We start from the raw sequence: 17,727 nt of genomic DNA, 5'->3' as shown, positions 1-17,727 counted from the left end.
TGGGCCAGAGTAGTTTCTGTTTTGCTTTTTTTTTTTTCTTTAACTGGACCAAAAGGTTTTACAGGTTTGGTTTGTTTGTAATTCCTATGCTCCATGCAATTGCACTGGACTGAGTATATTTTTAAAGGAAAAAAGTCACTCAGTTTTCTGGGTTAGTACTAGTTAGTACTCAGTTTTCTGGTGAGTACTATCACCTTATAGTATTCTACTGGGCAGAATTAAAAGACAGGAGGCAAATTATTTATTTGCTGCTTTATTTCTGTAAGGATACACGGAAACATTAGATGATAATAGCTAATGACAAAATGTAGAAATGAGGCATCAGCTTCTATAACCACACCTACAAGAATGTTAATACGTATTGTCATTACATGTTTACTTTTGATATTGTCTCATTATACTATGTAATATAATAACGTAGAATACAGTAAGTAGGTGATCCTGCATTTCAGGTAAGCAGTAGGTGGAATCCGGTTCTGCCTGTGAGGATGGTGGCCTCCCCACTCCCCCAGAGATCCAGCTAAGCTCTTGAGGAAAGTCCTAGGAATCACAAGAGAAGGGACTTAACAGTCCTCGTTAACACATGAACAAAGAGCAGGCAACTACTATGTTACAAGGGATTCAACGAGTCACTGTTTTGAAATGTCAGATCCATGCTGATGATAGCCCTGGCGCCTGCTCAGCTACACCTCTAGAGTTTTACGGTTACTTGTGTAGTATGAATTTCAACACTGCAGGAACGTCTGAGGGGGGCTAGAAGATTTTCATGCAAGTTTCCAAACCCATAAAATATTCTGCTATTGATTAAAACGAAAAATATTGATTAAAAACAATAGAAAGGACAGCAGGATTAGTTTTGTTAAGCTTCCGAAAGTATCCTCTGTGACGATGTTCCTCTGAAACAGGCTCGTTTTTCTCAGATCTGCCTACACTTTCCATACCACCTGCACGTTCCATGCTTTAAAGTAGGAACGCTCAGAAAACATGCCACACGTGGAAATCAAAAGTTAGTACAGGGGAAAGGTCAGTTTAGAATGACAGCTAAGTTCAAATGTTAATTTTCTGGAAATTCGTGTTAGTCATTTAAAAGCACAAAAGAACAGAAGGAAGGTAAGAGTTTTCACGAGGAAGTTAAACCATGCACGTCAGTAAGTTCTTTTCTGCTCACAGAAGAGGGTGAACAGTGAGTTGGAGCAGCCGCTGCAACTCTTGCGTGTCGTGTGACTACACGGTGGGTCCCAGCTGAGCCACGAAAGGCATCTCAGTGGGGGCTTTATCTCTTATGCTTCTTGCTTACATCACTAAGTGGCTAAATGGTTAGCACTTTTCTGCTCTATGAGAAACATGCAGAAGAGTCAATCTATCTAAGTTTTCGTTTTTTAACTGCAGCTGGAGAGAAATTAACTTTGCTGCAGGGTTGCTTTTTGCTAAATCCTAGTATGACCAACTGTGTGCCCTTATTTGAATAATACTGTAAAATGGGATAAAAGAAAGAAGGAGCAACTTTAAAGAGGTGAAAGACCACTCTTCCCCTATAGATGGTGTAGGGCAGAGCATAAGGACACAGAGAACAAGACTGCAATGCCATTTTACAGGACAGGAGCCCCTGTCAGTTTACAGCTTTTTGGCACAGTCGGGGCAATACACTTGCTCCTCATGGAAAACAAAGCGCTTGTTGGCTAGATTCACGGAGCACTTTTTGCAGTGGAAGCAGTAGTCGTGCCAGGATTGTCCTTCATAGGCCACCACACTGGAGCCTTTACCAAACCCTGGGAAAAAACAAAAGAAAACAAGAGAGACAGCTGAATGAATACAGGTGAGGAAGTCGTGATTCAGAGAGATAAAATGACGACGTGCCCCGTTCACAGATCGACAAGCACACAGAGCCAGTGTCTGCCTGGCTCCCAGCCCCCGCCTCTGCTCCATCGTGCACGGTCCCCCACGCTGCCACTGTCCCCCACGCCGCCGCGACCCTGCTACAGCTCTCCAGAACCTGAGAAGATGCCGGAGCTCAGCCAAGGGCTTCCCTGATTTAAAGACCCCACGTTCCCATGCCACCGCGCTACTGCCCTGTGACGCGCACCGACCTCCCAGCATAACCAGTTTCTTTGATTTAGGTCAGGACCATGGCATCAAAGTGGCCACCAGGAGGCAAACTTGGGCTGTTCGTGGGGTGTGCACTTACCGGGCCTCGAGGAGCTGCTAAGCTTCGATTTTTTCTATAAAGAACCACCACCCACGAGGGACAAGTCCTCTCTCCACCCGGATGCCTGCCCCGGAGGTTGGCGCTGGGAAACAGGGTGAGAGGCAAGCGTTTCCCGTGGCACACTGGGGGCTTCCTAGCTTTAGAGACTGGGTGGCTCACTCTTGACACAGTCCTTTTCCCTGAGGATGGCAAAAGTCTTCTCAAATGTACATTTCAAGGCTCCCCGGGGAGATGGGAAAATTGGAGGCAGGGGAAAGGGCCCAGGGCACGTGGACCGCGGCCGCGAGATGAGGAATGACGTGATTAGCTTTGCTGATCGCAAAAAAAAAAAAAAGGGAAAAAAAACCTGCCAAAAGGCACCTCTGAACTAGCTTTCAGCTACGGGGTGTTATGATCCCAGGTTATCGCTCTCCAGCCGCCCTCCCTCTCCTCCCCACGCCATTTCCACCCTCCTCCCATCCCCGCCCCCGCAGAATCCCTTGCGCAGTGACAGTGTGGCTGTGGGTCTCAGGCTCGTGAACTCGGCACTGTTAAGTTAGTCAGCAGTAGTCAGGAAGTGTTCTGTATTGCAAAGGCTAGCCTGGCCTGGGGGACAAATCCAAGCACTTGGGGGGGCCTTTGGGACCACAATGGCAGGGAGAGAAGGGCATTCTTTGGGAGCCTTTGTGGATGAAACCGACGACATAGGAAAATGAGAGATGGATACCATGCGTAAAACCTAGCCTGGCAGACTTAGCAAGGACTCTTTAGCCTACCAGTGATGGGGTTCTTGCATCCAGCACACTTCTTGGCCACAAAGTTCTTGTAGCAATCCACGCAGTAATACTGGTCCTCCACAGCGGTGAAACGCTGCCCAGCCAGCTTCTTAGAGCAGGTAACACACACAAAGCAATCGGCATGCCAGGGCTGATCCTGGTAAGTGATTCCTCCAGATGTGATGGCCTAGACCAGGAAGTGTAGCACCGGATTCAGATTCAACAACCATTTTGTTGAATGCCTACTACGTGCCAGGCACCGTGCTGGGCGCTTTGGTATACAATATCTCATTTAATCTCCACAACAGCCATGGGAGGCAGGGGCTATTATTATCCCCACTTTACAGATGAAGACACCAAGGCTCGGAGAAGGCGAGCCCCTCTGCGACGTTACGCAGGAACTAAGTGGCAGAGGCAGGCCCCTAGAGCCTGGGCTGCCTGGCTCAGAGCACAGTGCGAGCCACCCGCGCCACTGGAGTGAGCGGGCACACCGACAGCCTGACTCGGCTGCGGCACTGCTTTGTAATCCCAGTCTCCTCATCTGTAAAACGAGAATAATAATTCCTACGTCACAGGGCTGTCGTGAGGATGGAATGGGATAGTGTGTGTGCAAGTGCTCTGCAAACTGTCAAACACTTCTAGAAACAATGGTCAACACAGAACTCCCTGGAAAACGTACCTTGTTGCACTTCACGCAATGCTTGGCAAACTTGGTCTCGTGGCAAGTCACGCAGTAGAAGTTCTCCCCTTTAGGGAAGAAGCTTCCAGTCCCAATGACTTGCTTGCAGTTGCTGCAGGTGAAGCAGTCTTTGTGCCAGACGGACCCCTTGTACTCCACATTTTGATCTCCTGCAGGGAAAGCAATCGATAGCCCCACTGACAGGCTCTGCAGGGGGCTGCATCCACTGGGCTCCCCTCCCAGACCCTCTGGAGGTGAAGGGATGCAGGCCCTGCAGTTACTGGCCTCATGCCTCCAACTAACCTACCCACGTCCTACTTGAGGTTGTGCCAACCCGGGATTCTGTCATGGGCGGGGACTCCAGCATCACTATTTTGGGCTTCAATGGCTGATTCCCCACTCCCCCACCTCTACACCCTGCGTGCACTCAGAGATTAAATTGGGGACTGCCTGGCCCAGAATCCCACCCTGAGGAAGAAGCATGCTTTGATCACTTACTACACCCAAATGAGAAAGCGCTACATACTGTTCACTTCATTGTCTTGCCACAGGCTGTTGTCGCCAGTGTTCTTTAGTCTCCGAGTGTGTGCGTGTGTGCGAGCATATATGTGTACGCATATATACATGTATGTATATGTGTACATATATATGCTAAAATCTCAAAGCAGCTCACAGCAACGTTAGCCCCACCGTGACAAGCAAGCCCGCGTCTCCCTCAGGGCCTCCTCCCTGGCAGCCCGGGGTAGGGGGAGGCAGTACCTGCCACGATGGCCTTGAAGCACCCCTTGCACTTGGGGGAATCCTCCCGAGTGGCGCAGTTGTTGCAGAAGATCTTGCTGTCCTTGGCCACAAAAGTCTCATTGGCCAAGGGGTGCAGGCACTTGGCACAGCGGAAGCAGGTGTCATGCCAGAAGCGGTTCTTATAGTGCACTTCCTGGAAACCAAACAGAAGGGGGTAGGCGGCCGTGAGGGGCGCCGGGGGACAGTGGCAGCAGCCCTCCCATCAGGCTGACTCCCCGGGCCTGGCTACTGAAATGACACAGCCATTCCTTACACCTGGGGGTGCCCCAGGTGACTGTTCTTATGAGTAACAAGAGGACACCGAGGTGAGGATAAAAAACCTCACAATTCCTGAAATATTTAGAGCACAACCAAAAGAGCTGGTAAGGTCCAGCACCCATTTAGTCCAGGCCCTCGTTAAACTGCTAGGGACACTATGGCTTGGGGGCTGCAGGAGGCTTCTTCAAGGTGGCTGTGGGGATGGGGCAAATCATAAAGGCAGGCAGTTGCTGTCACAGTTGTGGGCAAACTACACTCCGAAGCCCAGACTGCCCATGGGCATGTGGGGACGCTGTTACCTTGGCGTCCGCACCGATGGGCTTGCGGCATTCCACGCAGGTGTTGGCGCAGAACTTGTCAAAGCACTTCAGGCAGCAGTGGTGGCCATCCTTTTGCACGTATTTCTTCCCTTGCAAGGCTTCCCGGCAATAGTGGCAATTGAACTTCTCAGCCATAGTGCCTACCTTGTAGCTGGTGGGGCCTGTGGGGGCAAGTAGGCAAAACAAATGAGCACCGGAAACGCCCGAGCGCCCTGCCGTGGTGGCTCCCAGAGGCACCTGTGCAATGCTGCGTGTGGCCCAGAAAGTCCTCAGAGGTCTGGGGACCAGGGCCCAGCTTCCCTTTCAGCCCAGCTGGCCACCAGGCACCAAGACAACAGACACTTTGCTATGAAGAAAGTGCCCCTTGGGGCCAGAAGGCCAATGGCCAATGACTCCCTGTGGAGATGGCAGAAAGCCCTGCTCAGACATACCACCTTGCTGATCTGCAAAGAGCAGCGAGGGGGACAGCTGGATCCAGGCTTGTGTTGGCTGGGGTCGACAGACAGGGATTCCGGGAGGTACGGTCACTGTGAACAGTGACCTGAAGGAGTGAAAGGGCATGATGGAACAGGCAGGAAAGAAGAAATTGTTTTACACAAAGGAAGAGCGCGGAGCAGAGGCTCGAAGGGGTGGCGGGAAGGCAGGCGCCCGTCTGCAGCAGCAGCTCCTCAGGGGAAGGCGGCCGTGCGTGGGCAGGCCGGGCAGCACCGGAGCCAGAGAAGGAGGTGGGCGCCCACCTCCTTGCAAGCCGGATGCCTTCCTGCCGGCTTTTGCCTTTTCCTCCGTGGCTTTTTAGAGGGGACAGTGTTCTCTGGAGGCCCCACGTTCCTATCCATAAAATTCTAGTCATCTGAAAAAAACAGCCCACTCTACACCACACTAGGCACAAAAGCAAGCCTCGTTCATTTGTTTAAAATGTTTACATTTACTTGAAATCTGGCAGAAAAGTGTTTAATCCCTGAATAGACCCTAAAGAGTTTTGTCCAAGATAGTTTACTGACTTGAGGCCTGAGCAATATAGCAACAGAAAATTTCTAAAAATGGTATTCTCCGTTGGTACAGGCAAGTTTCACAACTGGGAATTATTTGTCACAGGGATGTGTGGTTTTGCGACCAAAATCAAATCCCCCTTGGGTCAAGCAAGCAAGGATCAATGTATTCACAGAAGAGTTACCATTTGGGACTTTTGCTATTTTAAAAATGGCAATTTTCAAGTATAATCTGGAAAAAAATGACTTTTAAAAAGTGCTAAGCTGATTAGTCCAAGAATCCATTCCATTCCCTTCTTAGGAACAATCCTATTCCCTCCCCAACTCCGTCCCGGGCTGTGCCCTAGACAACATGCCTGCAATCCAAGCACTGCTAAGGCGCTCTGTGGCCCCCTCTGCCAAGTCATTTCCTACGGAATCCTGCCACCAAAAAGTGAGTTTCTATTAGCTCTCAACTTCCTTAAACATATGCTAATTTGTTCTTTTCCCCCTGAAAAAGAAATTTACACGGGTAAATAAACAGCAATTATTTCATCTGTGCAGGAAACACAAGAACTGAGGCTATTTTTTCAAACATCCACAAACATGGCTCTTGTGCTAGCAAACATCCAGGGTGTAATTTAGACAGAAAGAAAGAGGGAAAAGAAAGGAGCAGTTGCCCGGTACTCACCACAGCTCTTCCACTCACTGAACAGTCCCAAACTCCCGCTTTGGGTTCCATTCCCAGTTTTTTTTTTTTTTTATATACAAACACATGTACAAGTTGTTTGGATCCTGTTGCCATGGGCAACCAAATAGCAGAGAGTGAGCTAAGGAAACCACACCCTGCGTCTCAGCACCCGCCTGGGCAAAGGCTGTTGAACCCTCACTCAGAACCCCCATCAGTGCCTGAAGCCAGCCTCCAAACAAGGGACATCAGGCCACTGAACAGGCCACGGCACCTTCTGCCTCCTCATGACACACACACAGACGCCCCCCCCCATCTCCAGAGACTTGGCAAGACAGTTGCTTGGGACAGTTGTGTCACAGTTAAGAGACCTACCAAGACCAATGGCTCTTAACTTGCACTTTTCCCTAAAAAGCAAGCTGGAATGTTCCCTTATGTAACTGAGTTAGAAACAATGAACTCGGGGCCTGCCTCCTTGAACTATTCGCTGTTTATGTAAGGCACTTTTAAACTGCCTTTAGCCTCCCTGTCTACAGAGCAAAGTACTGTCCCAGGGACATGTGGAAAATCACTCTCCTTAATCCGTTCTTGCTGGTCTTTCCTGTGTCACATAAAATCCCTGTCTTAGCTTTGCCACATTGAGATTGCTGCCCTCAACAAACATTTACTTTCTTGTGAAGAGCTGAGTTAAAAAACCAAATAAATCTCCAGGAACAGTAAATGCCAGGAAATTAAATTATCAGTGGATCCTAAATGCCATTTGGTAGGAAAAGAGAATTTTTAAGATTCGACAGCACTGGCTTACTGCGTGGCTAGTAACCATGGCTGGTTTAGCCTTTCAGAGACTACCTTTTTGACCATATTTGAAAATCCCTCTATTTAGGATACAATTTTGAACCTATTTATTTCAGTGTCACTCACTTTTAGTATCTTTCAAAGCAGAAATGGATACCAAATATTTCTATATTAAAGTACTATACAGAGTCCCACCTAAGAGGAGTCCCACCTCTTGATATTTGAGTCCCAGCTTTACAGTAAAAATAATAGGTATTAGTGTCATACAAAAGAAACAACACTAGAAAACACAATGAATCCCAGTCAGAGGTATTTAGAGGTTTTGAAGAGAAGGAAAACTGCACTGCAGTTCACAGTACCTGAGAGATCTTACGTGCCAAGCCTTTTCCAGTTTAAAGCAACATACTTTCTGAACTGCTAGGTTACCAATGCCACGTTGCTCATTGGTTACTTTCATAGTTCTAGAACACGACTCACTCAGAGTTTCTAGGCATCCAGATGATGAAATAATCCATGGCTCACCAATGAACATGTAAGTACCAAAGTGCGTTGAAAATATCATTCAATGAAGCTGCTCACTACTGCATCGTTCCTATAGTACAGGGTCTTAAACCAAGCAAAAGGAAAATTAAATGAATCAACCCCAAGTACCAATGAAAAGAGTCTCATCTCTGGGTATTTTTGAGCCCCAGTTTTAGGAGATACTATTTTTTCATTCTGTAGTATGAAAAATCCAGGGTCACCTTATATTCCCTACCACTGTATACTTAAACCCAGAGTCTGAATCCAGATGGAGAAATACATTTCAAAGGGCATATTGTTTTAGAATTGATTTCGACAGCTGACTTGACTCTTTTTATGTGTGTGGAAACATTTAATAGTCACGATAAAATAGGCACTTCTAGGAATGTTGGCTTTATTGCCTAATAAGTAAACAGGCTGGAAATAAAGTATGTTAACAATGTGTATGTCACATTCATGAACTTTAATACTTTTTTTGAATAAAACTAATTAAGTGGAACTTTGAGCAATCTGAATTAGCTCACCTCATGTTTTTCTAACTTTATGATTATTTGGTACAAAACTCTTTCAAACCCTCACACAGCGTGCTTAGGATGAAGCTGGAGTAACACGTTCTTACTGGCAAGATACCAACCATACCACAACTTTGCATGACCAAAACATTTTGCTATCACTGATATTCAAAGAGGTTAACAACTCCAAGAAACCAGCTTTTAAATGACAATGCTGGGACGGATATGCAAATATCCTGAGTTGCAGCTCACATGTGTTTGAGCTACAGTTAAGCTTTGACTTCATGAGGAGAAAGAAGCCTTTCCTTTCCTTTCTTTTCCTCTGTTAGAAATGATGAGAGAATAGAGAAAAATGCATTTCACCTCTTCTTTTGGGCTCTTTCAGGGAATAGTTTTTCTATCCCCTTAACTATTTCTAAGTACATGAAATGTGAAGCCTTTCAACCTTCCCACACTTGCAGATATGTTCGCCCTAACCTACTGCTGTTATCTGGGAAATGGCATGTCATCCATCATCAAATGAAACATTTGCTACATATAATTACAATGCTTCTTCCCTCACCGCCTGTCTTTGTCGCCTGTCTTTGTCGAGGACACGTTTGCCCTAGGATATTAACATCTCGTCTCAGTGTAGTTCTCACTTGTACATAACAGTAAGATTTCTCTATCATAGACAATTCTGCTAATACACTAGGTGCTCCAGGTACCTAATCCAGGGCTTCTACACAGGAATCACTCAGTATATGCCTGTTGGGTGACAGATAAGTCCCCACCACCAAGCTTCTAAAACTTTAGTATGTGGATGGTCACTAAAAATGGATTCGGATCCAATGATCTGAGCCTCTATTTTGGCCATATGAAGCCCATTTCAGGGCAATACTGATTTCCTTTCTGTAAGGACTTCTCTCTCGTTCATGGAACTATTCTCCTCTGCTTTCTTGGACCTATGAACCCTGATGCAATACAGAATGCTATTTCCTGATTTTAAAAACCATCTCACATGACCCTCAGGTGCTGAAGTCTAACCTACACCTTAGGGTCATGGGAGCTGTCCCCTGATTTTCTAAGACAAAAACCGTTATTATAAAATATACTTAATAAAAGAAATTTTAGAAACTTACTTAGAATGCAGTTAGAAATGTGGCTGGCATATAAGAATAACATCTATTGGATGTTGGGCAGGGGGGAGGGGGGAGGGGGGATGGGTATTTTCATACACAAAGAGTGCAATGCGCACCACCCGAAGGATGGACATATTTGAAACTCGGACTTGGGGGGGGCAACGGCAACATACGTAACCTAAACATCTGTACCCCCATAATATGCTGAAATAAAAAAAAATAAAATAAAATTGGCCAAATGGACAATTAAAAAAAAAAAAAGAAATGTGGCGGGGTGATCAGATTTTAGATATTTATTCCAAAATGGTAACCTTTCTTTCTATGCCTGCTTTAAAAGATATATCATTCCTCACTTAATAAACAAGCTTCTTTCAGAAAATTCCTGAACTACATCCAACATGCTAACAGGGGCCTAAATAAACCTGACTATCTCAATAAAAAGTTTTGGCTTTCATTTTAATCATGTACACATACAAGTAATATAACATTGCAATATTTGTTTTTTTTTACTATAAACTTCTCATTAGAGAAGATTCGATCTGTATTTAGTAAGTCTTGCTTATATTTTTGTATGTATTTTTTCACATATTTCTTGGTAGCGTTCATTTTTTCCTTCATGCTCAAGTGGCTCAAAATAAGAATATTTAAGGAGAAAGTGAATATCATGACTACACAGCATTTTTCTAACTATATGCTTTCCCTGAGTGGTATAATATGCAGTGTAAACAATGAACAGCAACCCAAATGGAAAAAATTTCAGGTTATTTCTGATCTGTTAATTGCTAAGTCCAATATACCAGTACATTAGTGACTCCATGGATAAATGCTGGCTTCTAAAGAAAGGGTATATTGCTTTCCTCAGAACATTCAACAAATGGAACGAAGCCTTAGCTGATGAATAGGACACTTGTGTAGCAAACACACTAATGCACCTGGAGGTGTCGTCAGACATTTGGGAATAAATACCTAAGTAGCTGCAATGAGACGGAGTTCATGAGTCATGGCTGAAAAGTAGTCTTTCATAGAATTTCTCAGAAAAATCAGAAAGTGTTTTTTCCCCCTTAAAAACAGAACATGTACAGAATAACTCAACTTTATTAGCAACTTCACTGGTATGCTGCATTTAGGAAAAAAACATAAATCCTTTTTGGGCCACCGATGCACAAGTAACACCATTTTACATTATGTCTGGTATCAGGAGGGTTCGATACAGAGGATGAAATGAAAAATTATGTGCCCCTGAACTTCCACCGGGCCAGATTCTATTCTCGTACCATTCTGTCCATATATGAAGTTTTTCTTAATGTTGCACATGTTACATGCGGCACATTCTGTCTTTCACATGGGAAGAAAGCACTTCCGACCCAGCAGCAAGAGAACATGTGTTTTCAGTTTCTCCAGTTGTGGTAAGTAATAGGCAGTCATTTGGTTGTCATTAAAAGTACAAAACATTCAGCTTCATCCTCAATCAAATTGTCTGACTACCATGTTTCAGTTATTTTAAGACGCCAATCCAGTTTGATCACTCCCCTCTCACTTTCCATCCCTGCCCGGAGAGAAGACTGGCAGGTACGTGGAACCCCCTGGGCAGCAGCTGGTGGACGAAATTAATGGCTGTATAACATGGCAAGGTACCTTCATTCCCTCTGCAACCCCAGTCTGCTCCCTAACCCGAAAGGCCAAAGAGTAAAAAAAATTGAATCTATATAATTTTGCAGACTGAAAGTGTTCAATGTCAAAAAGTATACATTTTGTCCATGAATTGTGCTCTCAGTGTATGGATGGTCACTAAATATGGATTCTCACCGAATTATCTGAGCCTCTATTTTGGCCATAAATTTCAGGGTAACACTGATTTCCTCTCTGTGAGGACTTCTCTCTCTTTTGTGGACCTATTCTCTGCCTTCCTGGGTTCTTAGACCTATGAACCTAACACAATACAAAATGCTCTTTCCTGGTTTAAAAAGTCACCTCAAAGGTGTCAATAATTGGTCTAATTTAACCACAGTTACAGCCTCCAGATTTACGTGTGCAATAATGATGTAAGCATTTGGTGCAATTTAAAACCCAAAGTTGGGTATGCCATAAATATGTCACCTTTAAACTTATTTTCCTATCCTGTCACTTAATTAGTAAATAAAATAGGGAGTTACTCTACCAGTCATCATGCATTCCAGGTCCATTAGGACAACTAGTACAGCTGACTAGTTTGCCTACACCCAGAGAATGTGTATGTTGGCTGATAACCACAATCTCAAGCATGTGGTACCATGTTTGCAAAACGGCTCCTGGGGGTTGGGGAAAATAAAACCCCAACCAGACAGCTTTTGAATGCTTTGGAACAAGGAAGGCATTACATATTAATTCATTAAAGTAGGGAATTCTACTGCAGCCTATTTGCTTTAAAATACCAAAAAGAGAAATTTCTAAAAGTATCTGCATTGCTTATAAATATCAACAGGCAACTACAAGTTTTCAAAAATAATTTTTCTAAAAACCACCTCCGGTAATCACTGTCCCTTAATCTGAAAGCTGGGAGACAGGACGAAGTGCCTGGTTCCTACCCAACTGTCTGACTTTACCAGCTCCAAGAGAGGGAACGGTTACTTAGGCCGAGGGCAACAGGGCCACAGCTACCCTCCTGGCTTCAGAGAACTGGGCTGTTGTCTGTCAGCCCCTATTCCGTGGGTGTCTTGTCTATGGCCAAAGGGCTTCCTTAACGTCAGGTTACAAAACAAGAGGAAGATTCTTATGGTCTTAGGGAGTCCAAAGCTGGCCTCCTTTTCTGCTATGAACAATTAATAACATACTTGTCAAATCCAAAGGATCGTAGCTATTTCCTCAGGAAGATTAAAAACATTGTTCAGAAAAGGGAAGATGTATGTATTAAGTCACTATGGATTTTCTTAGTTAAAAACGTTCCTCCTTCCAGCTCCATATTCCATTTACCTTTTTCCAACACCGTACAGTCAAAGCACCATTAAGATAAAGAATTACAAAAAACCAAAAATTCCTACCAAAAAAATCTTCTTTACTCACACAATCACTTATAGTTTCATAAAATGTCCTGAAAAATGTAAAATGCAGTATTATGTTCATATGTTTCTTTTACAAATAACTCAAACTGCTAATTTAACTTGAGTAAGAAAAATATTTTGTCTTTGAAATACCATGAGAAGGCGAGGACAAAACAGAGACAAGCTATAATTTATTTACTATTTAGACAAGACTAAAATCATTTAGTCAAAAATCATCTTCTAGCCCAACGACGGATTCGCTGCTCTAACAAAATTGTGCTCAATATAAGATAAAGAGCATGAAGTTTTTACCTGAGTGCCGGGAAGCCATGGCTCAGAGACCAAGTTCAGAAGCAGCACCTAAGACCAGTCTTCCCCCAAACCCAGCTGATAAGGCTGCGGCTCATTTGTGAACATACATTTAAGGGGAAGCGGCTAACACAAAAATAACCGAGAGCAGATGTCCCACCCCTCCCCAGAGATCACAACCTTAATCCACTAGAAAATTCTTAACCATTTTAGGTGATCCAAGGGAGAAGAATAGGACCCAGTAAAAATACCAAACGCTACATATAAATACCTGCGGGGCTACTCAGCATCCAAATTAGCTCCAGAGCCAGAGAGGCCACATAGAAAGTCATCCCCGTACCGGAATAAAATTTGGACTCAGCTCTGGCATAGCTTAACGCTGAGCCAACCTTATTAATCTACTTTATATGCCTCAAGAGCTTGCAGTTGGCCGTATAAATAATTCACTTTTGTGCTGTTAATGATAAAAGTAACTCTAAGAGACAGACTTATGTTACCAGCGTAATTAAGTGGGATTAGACCCTATGAATATGGAGATTAGGGGCATTACGGATGCTTAGCTCTCCGTCCTCCTTGGTGTGTACCAGAGATCAGCGCTCCACCGACAAGGGGAGCGGCTGCGGCCGTTCCATCTCTGCGGCAGGTAGAACAGAGCGAGGGGGGAGACGTGCATGTCCCCACGACATACACAATGAGGACACTTCATCCCACAAACGAAATCTCTCTTCGCCATCAGGGACAATAAAAGCAAAACTAAAAATGAAAATGAAGATCTCCACCTAACATGTTGTAAAAGCTCCACAGGCCACCAGATGGCTGAGACTGGTAATCAGGAGGGAAAAGCCTCTACGTCCCTGTAGGGTCCTCTCCCACGTTCCTTCTCCGGCCTCATCCCTGGTACCCCTGTCCCCGGCCACCACCGCTCCTGCCTCGCTGGCCTCCTCGCTGTCCCCTGTACCTTCTTGGCACAGAGCCCCTCAAAGTCACTCCTGTACCCACTTCTCTTTGCTCTAAGCCCCTTTTCCAGTGAAATCTTTGACCGTCCTATCTCACATTGTAATCATGCCCCCCCATACACACCCTCCCTACCCCCTCCCCAATTTGCTGCTCCCCACAGTCCTTAGGACCTCCTAACACAGCAGGTATTGTGCTGATTTCTTTCGCTTGTTGTCTGATTTCCCCCTCAGCTCTACAAAGGCAAGGACCGGGTAGTGGTGTTCACTGCTGCGCCCCAGCACCTAGAACAATGCCCGGCTCCCAGGCGGCCCTTGATAACTACAGTACATACAGCCTGGGACGGGCATGCCTGTAGCTCTGACTTAGGGGGTGCAAAGGCAGTATATGTAACCGAAACATTTGTACCTCCATAAAATTTTGAAATGAATGAATGAATGAATGAATGAAGTGAAAAGTGTCAATCAAGCCTCCAAAACGTAGCCCCACCTGCAATCCTGAAAGTGGTTTTGGCCACTGAACTTCAAGGAAAGCAGCAGACCTTCACTGTGGGGCAGGCCCTCAAGGCCCTGGGACCAGTACCTTTACAGCCACTGTCTTGTTTAATAGCGCATGTCACTGGTTTTGGCCCTATTCACGCATCTCCCCTATTAGGCCGAGGGCCAAGGCAGTGTTGTGCTTGTCTTCGTGTCCCTACAGCATACGGTAGGTAAGCAGTAAAAGCTCCATGGCTAAATGAATGGATGAGTTTCACAAGTCTTATGCTCTTCAAACGTTTACAGAAAAGTTACACTAAAAGGTAGCTGAAATTGTCGGTTAACTCCCAGTTAGCTGGAAAATGACATAACAATAAAAGCCAGGATGTTACAGGCAAATTTATTACATTTTATGATCCAAAAATAAGCCTGGGAAAAGACGGGAAGTAACACTGTGCCCTCCCTTATCCCTTCCTAGTCTCTTTCTTATCCAGCCTGATTAAATTATGGCAGGGAGACTGGCCAGTTGTAACAATGCCACATCCCTAAAACAAACTTAAACTTTTCACCTAGAGGAAGTGCTCTTATTTTTATTACATGATTAACCTTCGTGAACCCAAAATTTAGATTTTGGTGCGGTATATTTTTAGGAAGAGCCCATAGATTTTTTAATGCCCCTCTTGTACTTCTGTGAACAATAAGCTTAGTGTACCAAATGTTTTCCTTTAGGAAGTAAATTCTAGTTCCCAGCTATGCATCAGGTGTTTTCTTTTAGCAAGTATGGTAGTTCCTTTAGGTGTCTGATCATTTTGAGAAGCAACAACAGGACATGGACAGACTTGTAGCTTTATGAAGTTAACAAATAAGCATGAATCTGTTTTGCCTGAAAGACAGGAGAAAATACGGAGACAAGAGAATTGCCTCTGACCACAATGAATCAGTCAACTGTGACGAGCCAGGGTGAGCTGGGAGCTTGGCCCTACAACAACAGCATTTACTCCAGCTGCGATTTACATCAACCAGGTAACTCTGCCTTCCTAAAAACTTCATGAGGCATGACGACTGTCTGCTCTGACATCTGTCCCCATAGCAGATGTCCTCAAGTCACAAAACTAGACTTTTGACAAAACCAAAAAAGAAAAAGCCCTTTGCAGTGTGAAAAACAATTTCTCAGAAAGAATAGTTGGTAATTTTGTCCTGTTCTGGGTTAGTGGTTCAGAGACATGGCTAGTTATTTAGCAGGTACCTGAGCAGTCACTGGTTTCATTGGCATCTGAGCCAATCTTGTTACAGATGAACAGTGTGATGTTTAATAATATCCTTAATAATCACTGTACTGTTTACAAAGCACCTTTACATACTATTAGTGATATTTAGTGAGCAACTCCTTTTGGTATCTGAAGGCCATGTTTCAGATCTTCTAGTCTCACACTCTATCAAAATCAGGACAATGTTTCAGTGAGTGCTAGGCATCAAAACCTCTAAGCTCCTTCCCTTTTGCAAGTAATCCTCTGGGAAACGTTTACTTCAGAGTTTATCTACAACTCTCTACAGATGCATTATAACCTATCACTGGGTTCCTGTGTATATAATCCACTCCATCCATTCATTTATTTTATATGACAAATACTTATTGAACAGATATCCCACTATGTGGTGCAAGATATTTTGCTGGTCACAAAGAATAAAACACAGCCCTTACTTTCAAGTATACCAAGAGAAATATACAAATGACTACCATGCATGGCCAGGCACGGTGGCTCATGCATGTAATCCTGGCACTTTGAGAGGCTGAGGCAGGAAGACTGCTTGAGTTCAGGAGTTCAAGACCAGCCTGAGCAAGAGCAAGACCCCATCTCTACTAAAAATAGATAAATTAGCCAGGCGTCATTGTATGTGCCTGTAGTCCCAGCTACTTGGGAGGCTGAGGCAGGAGGATCGCTTGAGTCCAGGAGTCCAAGGTTACAGTCAGCTACAATGACACCACTGCACTCTACCCAGGGTAACAGAGCGAGACTCTGTCTCAAACAAACAAAAAAATGACTACCATGCAAGGCAGAGTGTGGTGAGTATTACAAGAGAGATGTAAAATGTAAAGTGTTGTAAGTGAGATTTATCACAGGGCGAGATCACATCAGGTTTGGGGATCAGAAAAGACCTGATGGATGTCATGGCATTTGACCTGGTCCCTGAAGAATGGTTAGAGAAGGGGAGGCAGAGAAGGGGAGGGGGGCATTCTAAGAAAAAGGTGCAGTGTGAGCGAAGGTATGAGAAGAACACAGGGCCTGCTCAAGAAGCAGGATGCAGCTGGAAGGGAAGGGGGTTTCAGGGAGGAGTGACAGAAGCATATAAGGAAGTGGTGGGACCCAAAGCTAGAGAGGCAGGGAAAGCCACAGCACGAAGGACCTTTTCGCAATTGGTGCAAGGGAAGAGTGAGATCAGAGCAATGTGAGCAGGGACAAGCAGGGTGTGATCTCAGAGAAAGAGTCTGGAGGCAGGGAGATATCCCAAAAGAGTACTGCATTCGTCCAGATGAGATGTAAGGAAAGACTGAATAAATGAAAGGCAGTGGCAATGGGCGTGGAAAGGAAAGACTAGATGTAAGGGACAAGGGACACTGTAGAATAGGGCTGAAAGGACTGATTAGATGGAAAGGAGGGGAAGGAGCCAACAATCCCTCTGAGATTGTGAGTCTGGGTGAGAAGGAAAATGATGGAGAATTTGGGAGGCAGAGCTAGCGTGGGTAAGAGTGACACTTTATTTTGGACTTGACAATGAGGTTCTTCTGATAGGTCAATGGTGAACTCCCTTTAATGGGATCCAAGTATTGAGAGAGAACGAGAAGACTATGGTAGAATCCCATTTGTGGGTATTCTCGCCCTGCAACCTAACCCTATCCTCCCTACCTCAGACACACCACTGGGAGGATCAAACTTCAAAAGTTCAAAATGGTGCAACTGAAGGGTCAAACATGACAAATTCAGTGGCCCACTTGGCCCACATCTTAGGAGTTCCTGGTTCACGGCTTGACTTGTGGTCACCATTCTCCCTTTGCTATATTTTCCTTTTACTGAACACATTTCTAAATGGTTGAAAACTTACTCAGACAATTACTGGCCATTAGTCATGGCCAGAGACAAGGGGCCGGCTGATAACGACCTGGAGTGGAGTCTTTGTGGATTTATCAGTGGTTTCATCTTAATTTTTTTACATTTTTCCTTTATGCCTACTACTAACAAATTAATACACTGCCAGTTTTTTCTCAATATAATTTTGTCAGGCCACCAGTCCCTCTGCCAACAATTTCTCCTGAGTAAGTCCAACTGCAAGATTAAGGCATCTATTC

General features: G+C 44.8%; 1 protein-coding gene across 3 annotated transcripts in view; it reads right to left on the bottom strand.

Annotated features, from left to right (window-relative positions):
• Positions 1 to 237: 237 nt before the first annotated feature.
• Positions 238 to 17,727, bottom strand: part of FHL1 (four and a half LIM domains 1) — a 57,503-nt gene continuing 40,013 nt past the window's right edge. The window contains exons 1-7 of one of the 3 annotated variants that reach the window (XM_012655480.1): positions 12,955 to 13,134; positions 4,999 to 5,180; positions 4,400 to 4,574; positions 3,641 to 3,810; positions 2,962 to 3,148; positions 2,186 to 2,385; positions 1,686 to 1,769 (exon numbers count right to left, since the gene is read on the bottom strand). In XM_012655480.1, the coding sequence (XP_012510934.1) occupies positions 1,686 to 1,769; positions 2,186 to 2,385; positions 2,962 to 3,148; positions 3,641 to 3,810; positions 4,400 to 4,574; positions 4,999 to 5,180; positions 12,955 to 12,973 (1,017 nt within the window). In that variant the 5' untranslated portion in view covers positions 12,974 to 13,134. Of the gene's footprint in view, positions 1,770 to 2,185; positions 2,386 to 2,961; positions 3,149 to 3,640; positions 3,811 to 4,399; positions 4,575 to 4,998; positions 5,181 to 12,954; positions 13,135 to 17,727 lie in introns of those variants that run through there. The other 2 variants (XM_012655478.1, XM_012655479.1) reach the window with 2 other exon arrangements.

This window comes from Propithecus coquereli, unplaced genomic scaffold, assembly GCF_000956105.1.
Source record: "Propithecus coquereli isolate 6110/MARCELLA unplaced genomic scaffold, Pcoq_1.0 Scaffold478, whole genome shotgun sequence".
NCBI lineage: Eukaryota > Metazoa > Chordata > Mammalia > Primates > Indriidae > Propithecus > Propithecus coquereli.
Note: the sequence above shows the minus strand (reverse complement) of the source record. Positions and strands in the feature narration are given on the sequence as shown.